Source organism: Sebastes umbrosus, chromosome 2 (genome assembly GCF_015220745.1).
Source record: "Sebastes umbrosus isolate fSebUmb1 chromosome 2, fSebUmb1.pri, whole genome shotgun sequence".
Taxonomy (NCBI): Eukaryota; Metazoa; Chordata; class Actinopteri; order Perciformes; family Sebastidae; genus Sebastes; species Sebastes umbrosus.
Genome location: NC_051270.1, coordinates 28,837,128 through 28,848,749, shown reverse-complemented (window position 1 = coordinate 28,848,749; position 11,622 = coordinate 28,837,128). Strand labels below are relative to the sequence as shown.

At 40.4% G+C, this 11,622-nt stretch overlaps 1 protein-coding gene across 1 annotated transcript; it reads left to right on the top strand.

Annotated features, from left to right (window-relative positions):
* The first annotated feature begins 1,285 nt into the window (after window positions 1-1,285).
* polr2m (RNA polymerase II subunit M) lies at window positions 1,286-10,303 on the top strand. Its single transcript, XM_037749756.1, has 4 exons — window positions 1,286-1,690; window positions 5,516-6,097; window positions 6,203-6,425; window positions 8,745-10,303. Exons 1-4 carry the CDS (start codon window positions 1,581-1,583, stop codon window positions 8,886-8,888), a joined length of 1,059 nt encoding a protein of 352 aa, XP_037605684.1. The 5' UTR covers window positions 1,286-1,580; the 3' UTR covers window positions 8,889-10,303.
* The last annotated feature ends 1,319 nt before the right edge of the window (window positions 10,304-11,622 follow it).

Sequence of the window (11,622 nt, the reverse complement as noted above, 5' to 3'; positions counted from 1 at the left end):
CAGTAGTGCTAACCACTGCACCACCCTGCACAACTAAAAAGATATATATATAAGATATCAATTGAGAATAAGTCTACTGAGATTTAATTCCAACTGTGCAGCTGCAGCCAAACGTTGAACTGACTTTGAACTCTTGAGAGGGGCTAGAAAGGACACAGCTGTAACCTCTTGGTTGAAGTTGGGGTCATTGTTTGTTGCGCTCAATGACAAATGGGTTGGCAGAGTGGTTGGGGAACATCCGGACTGAAATGCTGCTATGGAAAATCTGACACTCTGAAGCCTGTTCAGACTCACTGCATTGATTAGAAGAAAGAGAACAAAGAAATATCTTATATAAAGAACTGTCAGAAGATTACACACAACTCTTTGAATCTAAACTAGTGATGTGTCGGTCGCAAACGAGCCGTTTCAAAGAGCCGGTTCTTTTAAGTGAACAATAAGAGCCGGCTCCCGTCCGAGAGACGTTTTTTCTTTTCTTCTTTCTTTAATTAATTCAAGGTAGTATGATAGAATGATCTTCTCGCCACGGGTCACTGACTGTGACTGAATGTTGTGTTAATGATGTCCGTGCGACCAATCAGGTGATGACAGACAAGAATCACACCATCAAGCAGGGAGGGGCAGAGTTGCACGGCGCGCTGACGGTCTACAGGTACAGAGCAGGAGGGATAGGAGGACAGAAAGAGAGAGAGGGGAGTGCGGTGCGCGAATAGCAGACAAGATGAGTGACAGTCGGAAACGAAGCAGCATGTAAAAGTATGGTATTCTGGAAATTATAAGGTTTAGTATGATTATATTGAATAATTTAAGTGATATATGTGCACACATACTAATCATAAGTCAAAACCGTTCTAAATTTGGCTGAATTATAAAAGGCAGAAGTGGTAAAATGAAGAGCCGTTTGGGAGCCGAAAGAGCCGGCTCTTCTTGGTGAGCTGAGCCAAATGATCTGGTTCACTAAAAATTCCCATCACTAGAGTGGAGTTGGGCGCGTATTCTTCTGGTAGCTGTATTTCTAGTAAATTAAATATTAAATCAAATCTCTATTAAATAACAACTATTGCATACAATGATGAATAAATGTTATATGCTATAGCCCTCTGAAAATACATAAATCTTACAGGTTATACACCTTTGAAAATTACACACAACTCCTTGAAATCTAAACTTGCTGCTGATGACTACATTTGACCTGCAGGGGGCAGCAAATCACCTCCAGTGGCTGTGACATGAAGCAGAGGTGCAGTACCCTGCTCTGACCAGTGGGGGCGGTGGGCGCTAGAGAGACACCTCACATGTTTCACTTCCGCTCACGAAGAAGGAGAAGAAGACTTTGAAATGTTGTTGTCTCATGTGTTGAAGAAGTGAAGCTGTCTCCTTTAGAGGTTTATAAACGCTCTAACTACACCAGAGTCAGCTAACAAGTAAAGCTTTGAGTCGGTTAACATGTGAGTACAGTTTGTGTGTAACATTAGCGCGTTAAACTGAGACGTTATCTAGTTCACGGTGTTAGTGGATGACTGTTAGCTATCTGTAGCTACATGTAGCTATCTGTAGCTAGCTGTCACTAGGTAACAGACATGTCCTCGTCGGGGACAGAGCGCCAGGGACAAGTGGGAGACCTGAGACAACGCAGCAGAGAGGAGCTACAAGAACTGCTCCAGCGACAGGAGAAGATCCTCTCTAACAAGTAAGACCACACTATTAGACCCAGGATGTAGGATGTTGTAGTCACAGTGTGACACACAACTAAAGTCTGATGAGTTGTTATGAGAGCAGCTCCACCCTGACTCAGCTAAAGATACACTGATGTATTGTTGTCCATCAGGAGAGGACAACATGTCTGAGAACAAGACAAGAACTCCCCTCTTCATAATAATCCAAAACAAACCACCATAACTATCAAACCCCCACCAATATTAACCCATGACTACATTTAACTCCAGTTACAGTCCACACACCACACACAACCACTTCATCCTCTTTATACATTATTCTCTTTTAAAACATCATCTTTTTAGCCATCACCCTATTAAACACCATCCTTTTATCCATCATTATTTTACTTCTATCTATCTACCTATTTATATTTGTTTTACGTTATTTTATCTTATTCTTTTTAATCTTGCATTAATTTGATTTGCACCCAACTGACAGCCAACCCCACCCATCTCAAGCACGCACACTGACACAGTCACATGATATTGATCTTGCCCAGTCATGTTGGCTTTTTTAAAGTTTTCTTTTCTTTCTTTCTTTCTTTCTTTCTTTCTTTCTTCCCTTCTTTCTTTGATTTTATTTTATTTTCTTATGAGGAAAAGAAGGGGAAAAAGAGGGGAAAAAAAGAAAATATATATATACAGTGCCGTGAAAAAGTATTTGCCCCCTTCCTGATTTCTTATTTTTTTTGCATATTTGTCACACTTTAATGTTTCAGATCATTAAACAAATTTTAATGTAAGACAAAGATAACCCAAGTAAACACAAAATGAAGTTTTTAAATAATGATTTCATTTATTAAGGGAAAAAGCTATCCAAACTTATCTGGCCCTATGTGAAAAAGTAATTGCCCCCCCTTGTTAAATCATGAATTAACTGTGATCAACCACGTGTTTTGGAAAGCTGAGTTCAATTTCACTAGCCACACCCAGGCCAGACCTGTTCAATCAAGAAATCACTTAAATAGAACCTGTTTGACAAAGTTGAGTAGGCTACAAGATCTCAAAAAGCAGCACATCATGCCGCGATCGAAAGAAATTCAGGAACAGATGAGAAACAAAGTCATTGACATCTATCAGTCTAGAAAGGGTTACAAAGCCATTCCTAAGGCTTTGGGACTCCAGCAAACCACAGTGAGAGCCATTATCCACAAATGGAGAAAGCTTGAACAGTGGTGAACCTTCCCAGGAGTGGCCGGCCTGCCAGAATTACTCCAAGAGCGCATCGATGACTCATCCAGGAGGTCACAAAAGAACCCAGAACAACATCTTAAGAACTGCAGGCCTCACTTGACTCAATTAAGGTCAGTGTTCACAATTCAACAATAAGAAAGAGACTGGGCAAAAATGGCATCCATGGGAGAGTTCCAAGGCGAAAACCGCTGACCAAAAAGAACACAAAGGCTCGTCTCACTTTTGCCAAAAAAACATCTTGATGATCCCCAAGACTTTTGGGGAAATATTCTGTGGACTGATGAGACAAAAGTTGAACTTTTTGGAAGGTGTGCGTCCCGTTACATCTGGCGTAAAACTAACACAGCATTTCATAAAAAGAACATCATACCAACAGTCAAACATGGTGGTGGTAATGTGATGGTCTGGGGCTGCTTTGCTGCTTCAGGACCCGGACGACTTGCCATAATTGATGGAACCATGAATTCTGCTCTCTACCAGAAAATCCTGAAGGAGAATGTCCGGCCATCAGTTCGTGACCTCAAGCTCAAGCACACTTGGGTTATGCATTAGGACAATGATCCGAAACACACCAGCAAGTCCACCTCTGAATGGCTTAAAAAAAACAAAATGAAGGTTTTGGAGTGGCCTAGTCAAAGTCCGGACTTAAATCCGATTGAGATGCTGTGGCATGACCTTAAACAGGCCGTTCATGCTCGAAAACCCTCCAGTGTGGCTGAATTAAAACAATTCTGCAAAGAAGAGTGGGCCAAAATTCCTCCACAGCGATGGTAAAGACTCATTGCCAGTTATCGCAAACGCTTGATTGCAGTTATTGCCGCCAAAGGTGGCGCAACCAGTTATTAGGTTTAGGGGGCAATTACTTTTTCACATAGGGCCAGGCAGGTTTGGATATATTTCTTCCCCTAATAAATTAAAATCATCATTTAAAAACTGCATTTTGTGTTTACTTGGGTTATCTTTGTCTAATATCAAAATTTGTTTGATGATCTGAAACATTTAAGTGTGACAAATATGCAAAAAAATAAGAAATCAAGAAGGGGGCAAATACTTTTTCACGGCACTGTATATAAAAAACAGGAAAAGAAAAAAAAAAACCAAAACTCCTCAACTGGCCAGGCATGGGCTATGCTGCCTCAACACCAACTTGGCTCCTCCATCTCCTCTCTCCTCCCTCCAATGATTGCCTATGGATAGAAAAAGGCATAAGTCCCGAGCTATCAAACCAGGCTCACGAATTTACGATACAAGATATCTGCTCTCCCTACAATATATGTTTACAAAGCACAAATCTACAATTATCTATATATGTTTAATAATATGAACTAAAATATTGTTGTAGATAAGCTCAAGGCTCTGTCATATGTACATTTACTGGTTGGTGATGAGGTCTACAAGTTTATCTCAGTCCTTTTTGGACTAACTGATGGCAGAAATGTGCTATGTTTATGATGCAGAGCCTATACTACCACTCTGCTACAACATAGCTAGACTCAAATTTGACTTATTACCTCTCTGGTTGTAGCTTTAAATTGAGTTTTGTTCAATGTGCTATGATGATTAGTTTTTTCCTTTAAAATGTACACAAAGATGTCAAGTCGGTTTCAAATGTGACTTATATGTCAAACATGTCAGCAATATATAATAATATTGTTCTTATACAGCAGTATCAGATATCAGATAGCAGGAGAATATGCAATACTAGTATGATTATACAACAATTTGAATGTTGGTTGCGACGTGACATAATTTAAGCCAAAATACAGATGGGTGAAAAAGAAAAAAAAGCTGACCAAATGAATGGAGAAACATAAGAAATGCAAATAATTTCATACAAGGTAAGTGAATGGTTTCATGAATAAGAAAATTAGGTGAATCAAATGCTACATCAACCCAACTGAACACCTATGGGAGAGTTTGGAGTGACTCCACCACCATCATCAAAACAACAAAATAATTTTTACTTTTTGAAGAATGGTGGTCATTCTTTAGTAGGTTAGAGATGCACCTATCGATCGGCCACTGGTTGAAACTGGCCAGTTGTCAGTTGATCGGCCATGAACAGTGACCGGCCGATCAGTCTCATATATCCGATTTATTACCGGTCAAATTTACACACGTGCTTGCATGATGGTTTTATGTGGCGGCACAGACAGTAACGTCACAGCCACTCACACATCATGTCGTTGGTGTGGACGTTCTTCAGCGTGAGTGAAGAAGTCAATTTGTAATACCTGCTGTGGAGGAACAACCTTAAAACCAAGGTTTTTACAACAAGAAGGTCCTGTAACTTGGTGCAGTTTTGGAGAAAATGTAAGTTATTTAATAATTAATGTTTTATTATGAACATAGATTGAATATCAATTTTCCATGAAAGAAAAGCTACAGAAATGTTTGTGTACGCTGTCAATTATAGTTCTTAGTAAATCAGCAGGTCAGAAATTGGCCACGGAAATTGCAATCGGTGCATCTCTATATTAGACTTAAAGAGACTTTTATCTATCTGTCGATCTATTAAAACATGTAATGTTGGTTTGTTTGTCTCCCATCTGGAATTATTGTTTTGAATATAGCATCAAATAATGCATTTGTGTTGTCCGTAGGAGGTTTTTACAGAGTCTTCCTGACAAAGGGAAAAAGATAAAAGAATTTGCGGAGAAAGTGCGCCTGGCCATCGAACACCACGATGAAGAGGAGAAGAGACAGAGCTTGGGGTTTGCTGCGGGGACAGAGTTACAGTCCAAGTATCGGCAGGCTTTCACTTCGCAACAACGTGCCTCGCACCAAAACAGGCAAAGTGAGGCTGCTGCAGGCGATGCGGTGCAGGAGATGCAGACCTCACCTGTCTCAGCTCATGTGCAGGAAAACAACACTTTAGACAAGCAACAGGTCCAGTTAGCCTCCGGAGCAGCGGCTGGGGAACCCATGGAGATGGCTGCTGCTGCTGGGGCCTCTCTGAACTCTGATGAGACAAAAGAGGGTGACCTTGTGGAGGCCTTGGAACAGGTCAGACTGTCTGAAACTAGTACTGGTTTCAGTAGAGAGTCCACAGACCCATCAAACAGCCCAGCAAGAGACAATTACTTTCTCAGAAAGCAGATACCAAAACAGCCTCACTATGTAACTGTCCTGGAAAGAACAGAGATGACTTCAGCTCCCAGGAAGCAAAAATTCAAACCAAATCAGTGAGTAGACTTTGTGTCATGATGTGATGATTACTCTTGTAAAAATTTATACCAAAAACACTTTCAGTCAGTAACAATAAATATCATCCTCCCAACTGTTTCCAGGTTGCCCCACAGAAGTGACATATCTCCATCAGGATCCTCGTCACCCAGCCGGTCGTCTGAAGGCTCATCACCGCTCTCTGCTAAGGCCAGGAAGGAGCGGGACAGAAAACACCTGGATGACATCACTGCAGCTAGACTCCCTCCTCTCCACCACAGTCCGGCCCAGCTGCTGTCTCTGGACGAGTCGGCCGTCCTCCTGAAGGAACAAGCCAAGAAGCAGCAGGTTAGTGTGGCCGAGTCCTGCACACACACTTATCCTGTACGTCAACTGGATACATTAAACTGAAGGCAGGCTGACGGGGTCAGAAATTTCCACTTGCCAAAAGCAAATTTTTTCTTGAATAAATGTATAAGGCTCCTGATTATGCTGGGCGGTCACATGTTGAGGTAAGAGCATTTGAATGCTATGGTGAATTACAAACATTTGGCAGGCGTTCAGACCAAAACCGGCCCTGTGTTATAAAAATGCATGAAATCACGCTCCAGGAGATCCAGTTTGAGGAACAGATACACATTCTTTTGAAAGTATGTGTGCACTAGCGGTGTAAATCACAAGGTTTTTCACGATACAATATTATATCGCTTCTTTAGACAATGATTCGATATTTGCTGATATCACAAAATTTGCCACGGTACGATTTGATTCAATTCAGGGACCTGCGATTGATATGAGTCGATATCATATGACACACATTTAACACAATCAGTTACATTTATATTAACTCACAAAACGCAACTAAAGTATGATTTGGCAATTTTATTACTTGGCTCTTCCAGACTTTTAGAAAAACAATCTTTTTAATAAAAATAATAAATATAAAGTGGGAATTTCAAAATGAAGGCACATCTTAAAGATTCAATTCAATTCATTTTTATACAGCGTCAAATCAGTTATCTCAAAATGCTTTTCATATAGAGCAGGTCTAGACCGTACTCCAGATCGATGTATCATTACACACCTGGTGTGCACTTACAAAGAATTTGACTGTTTTTGTTTTTGTGTCTTTCTCGATGTACTTACAGAGAAAATGTTTTCTATTGTGATAAAGGGTGTTACTACTCTGTTACTCACAGAGGTTTTATCAGAATGATTTTATCTTTTTAACAATCACACTATAAACAATAGAAATCCAACAGTCGCGTTTCTAAATAATTATCATTAATTTGCACTTGCACATATTTGATTGACCACCACAGAGCCTTGCCGGATGACATTGCATTGCGGTCTAACAAAAGTTGAGCAGGTTCAACTATTTTGCAGGATCCTGCTTTATTGTGCCGGAGCCCTCTTCATCGACACCACTGGAGAAAGAGTTTTTTTCACATAGTGCCAAAGTTGTTCTGAACACGGCCTTAATTTTACACAGTAAACAAAATACATTTAAAAATACATAAGGTGAAATATTTCTGTGAAAAAAAACAAAGCCATATAAACATCACCAGTAAAAAGTATAATTTGCACATACAGCTGTTGAAATTATTCCATCCACGATTGGGCTGCAACAATTAATCGATTAATTGATTAGTAGTCAACTATAGAACTAATGTTCAACTATTTTGATAATCAATTAATCGGTTTGAGTAATTTTTTAAGAAAAAAAAGTCACAATTCTCTGATTCCAGCTTCTTAAATGTGAATATTTTCTGGTTTTGTTACTTACTCCTCTATGACAGTAAACTGAATATCTATGAGTTGTGGACAGAACAAGATATAATTTTTCACCATTTTCTAACATTTTATAGACCAAACAACTAATCGATAAAAGCCTCAGTAGGCAGCAATAATCATTAGTTGCAGCTCTGTGTAATAGATGAAAATAGCAACTCTCAGTTTCTATGGAAATGTTATTACAACAAACAAATGTATTTGGCAGTAGTGAGTTGGTGTTGATATTTCACCTGGATGCAAAATCTCAAACTAATTTATTTTTTACAAAGGTGACTAGTGCCATTTTCTCATCTAATCAAATGTGGTATTAATTGAGGCTGTTAGTCGACTAATCGTCGTTTTGGTCTTAGTCGGCTAAGATTTCTTTAGTCAACTGGTCCTTTTTTATGCTTTTTTCTAGCTGAATGACTTATTTCCAAGAAACTTATGAGCACATCTCTGGTGAACGCAAGGTTTAAAGTGGTGCTTCTTTGTGGAGAACCTCAGTTTTAAAGATCTGTCCATTAAATCCACTAATTGACAGAATTGTACGAGTGTTGGTCGACTAAGAATGTCTTTGGTTGAGGAGAATTTATTAATTATGAATCCAAGCTTGAATTGTATTAGAGTCTATATCAGATCCCTCCTTCAGCTCTAGAGGGCAGCATTCAGGCAGCGTAGTCTCTGTGAATCACTTCTCATCTAAAGTAATGACTTTAGAGCCAAACGTCAAACAGTGTGCTGTTGTCAACTTACGGAGGCCTGTTAAGCTCATTATCAGTCCTACTTTTGTTGAGGGTTTAATAGCTGTGGCTGTGCTGCTTTATAATAATGTGCTTGTTTTCTGTTTACCAGCCTATTCATGTCAACTTTCTCCTCTGTGTTTAATTTCAGGAGTTGCAGGCCAAGCTGGCGGCCCAGAAACTGTCTGAGGGATTGAAGATCTCTATGGGGAGCTACACTCCTGACAGCGGCCCCATGGCTGCCTACAGAGAGGTTCACGATGAAGCAGCCCAGCTCTCCTCAGAGGAGGACTGATCCGGGAAGGCCGGAGCTGGGGAAACCAGTGTGGCCTTGGCCCTGTAGAGAAACGGGCTTTGGACCTCGCAATCAGGACCCATCAAACAGGATTTTCAGTCCAAGGACAAGAATTCTTAAGAGAGGAAAAGAGTCTTTGCACCGTGTGAAGGCATAGTTGGTATCCCAGACTCGGCTCAGGAAACTGAATGGCGGGTTGTGAAACTAGCTTACTTAATTCTCATTCAGTTCTTACTGGGTTCAGTTGTTTCAGTGTCCTGCAGGAATAATAATACCTGCTGTTGAGGACTCTTAAATGCTAAATTTGGAGAATGTATCATGAGGGAAACGTTTCCTGTCAGTGTACTGAAACTGATGATGTCATGGCTTTTTGAGCCTGAGAGGGTTGTTCAATGAAATTTCTATTTAAGTGTGTTCATTTTTATGCACTTAAAGCTCATCACCAGGTAGAGCAGACTGTTTTGGCACAAAGATGTCTGTTTACAGACTTGTCTAGAAACATAAGCCTGCAGATTGTTGTGTCAGAAATAAAGTATTACAGAATTTAATAAATGCATCTGATTTCCCAAATGGTTGCAAAGTCACAAGGTGATAATAATTTTTCCCTGAATTACAGACAATGTGAAGTGCCTCATCAAAATTGATCTATGAGAAATATTCTTTAATTTCTCTTTGTTAGAATGAAACCGCTCACCGATGAGAGCATCAGGAAAACTGTTTCATTGTCTGGATGTTAAATTTACTGAACAATGTAGTTTCTTTAGTTGTTGTTCGTCTTTCGGCTGCTCCCGTTTGGGGTCGCCACAGCGGATGATTAATCCCTACATTGATTTGGCATATTTTTTTTCGCCGGATGCCCTCCCTGACACAACCACCCTGCGGGGTTGGGGGATACATGTTTTGGTGGTGGGAGGAAACCGGAGAACCCGGAGGAAACCCACGTGAACACATTGTAAAACATACAAACTCCACATAGAAAGGCCCTGCCTGGACTGGGGATCGAACCCTGGACCCTCTTGCTGTGAGGCACTAACTGCGCCACCGTGCTGCCCAATCTAGTTTCTTTAGTACAACCTTAAAAAAAAAAGAATTCTGACACATAGAAGTAAAAGTAGTGCCTTTGTGGTCACTGTCCCCTGTAAGACTTTCTGTATTATTGTATTATTATTGACTTTCTGCATTATTGCCCACTGAAATAGAGAAAGAGTGTCAAGTCTAAAAACATTTAAGACAAAATTGTGCTAAAGTACACGAGCTGTGTATTTTGTTACTCTCCTCATCTGGTTAAGGAAATATCAAGTAATTTCACATGAAAAGTGCTCCTCATATATTTTCTGCTTTCTATAAACTGAATGAATATTTGAAAGACAAACAGTCTTGCCTTCAGATTCAGAGTATTAAATAGATGCAGACTATTTTATTTTTGGACTTCCAGCCTCTTTTCATTCATTTATGTGCAACATAAATCTGCGAGGTGATATCAGTTTCAAATGAAGCTGTGGTCAGCTGCAGGCACTGATTTTCTAAAATCCTGTGCGATGTTATCGAGCAGAGATCTGTGACACACTTGATAAGATTAATGCAGCGGTAGTGAAATATTGAAGCTTGATGGCTGAGACATCTGGACTGCATTTGGATCATGTTGTTGCTGGGAATGGCAGGCGATGATGGGGACGGCAGCGAGCTAATGAAACATGGCAAATACCATTTCTCAACTTTACTAATACTGTATGTGGTAGATAAGAAGTGCCAGCTACGTTCAAACTGCCTTTCCCATCATCTCTCTTCAAGCTCTCACAGAACACTGCAGGCCATCTTAACTTAAACAGCCTGATTTAGGAGTTTTAATGAGGGAAAAATGAGGCCTGTTTTGGGGGAAATGAGGGTGGGTTCATGAAGGTCAGAGTCTGGTGGGAGATGCCCCTTGATAACCTTTGAGTTATTTTTGCTGAGGCATTGGTGGGAGATGTTTTAGGGGGAAAACACCCATCTGATTGCTGTGTATTTAGACACTGTATCTGATGGGCTCCAGAGTGGCCCTGTGGTGACGTCCAATAACAAATACATGAGCACGCTCCGCAGAAGATCCTCATTGTGCTGGGATTAATTACGGCCTACCTTGCTTACATAAATTCAGAGACTGTTACCAATTATGGGGCACATTTTTTGCTGCAGCTTTTCTCTGTGGTATCTGGCGTCAAACCTAACTCTGAACGTATGTTGATGTTGTTGAGGTGGAACCAAGCACACACTCTCTCTAGTCAAAGCTTTTCTTTTTCTTTACGTTGTCCATTGATGATGAGGTTGTTTATACTTCAACTTGAATCCCAGACCCCTTGTCTCAGATTAATAAGCTCCTCGTGAAGTAGTCTGCAAGTGATTTGCTCCAACTCTGAGTCCGAAATCACACGTCTCGCGGGAGTAGAAATAATTTGCTGTTTGGGAGGGGAAACTGGAATGTGATTTCAAAACTGCCTCTTCAAAGACCAGTCAGCTCAGCCTTAAATTAGATATACAGTATGATGTATAGACTGGCGTTAAACACGAGTTGGGCCCTCAGCAGAATGATTGGATTATATCTGCCAGGTTACAAAGTCTGAGGTCATGCTTTTTCCATTCTCTGATGCTTTTGTCATATTTTTTCAGGGCACATGAGGAGATGAAATAATGCAGCACACAGCAGCTTTCTGCAGATAGGGTTACAGCCTATCTCCTCATCCCAATTAGAACCAGC

Excerpts from the sequence above, each read along its gene's own strand:
- polr2m (XM_037749756.1), top strand. The coding sequence starts at position 1,581 with ATGTCCTCGTCGGGGACAGAGCGCCAGGGACAAGTGGGAGACCTGAGA. Across the intron at positions 6,098-6,202 it reads CAAAAATTCAAACCAAATCA|GTTGCCCCACAGAAGTGACA; the intron begins GTGAGTAGACTT and ends AACTGTTTCCAG. Across the intron at positions 6,426-8,744 it reads AACAAGCCAAGAAGCAGCAG|GAGTTGCAGGCCAAGCTGGC; the intron begins GTTAGTGTGGCC and ends GTTTAATTTCAG.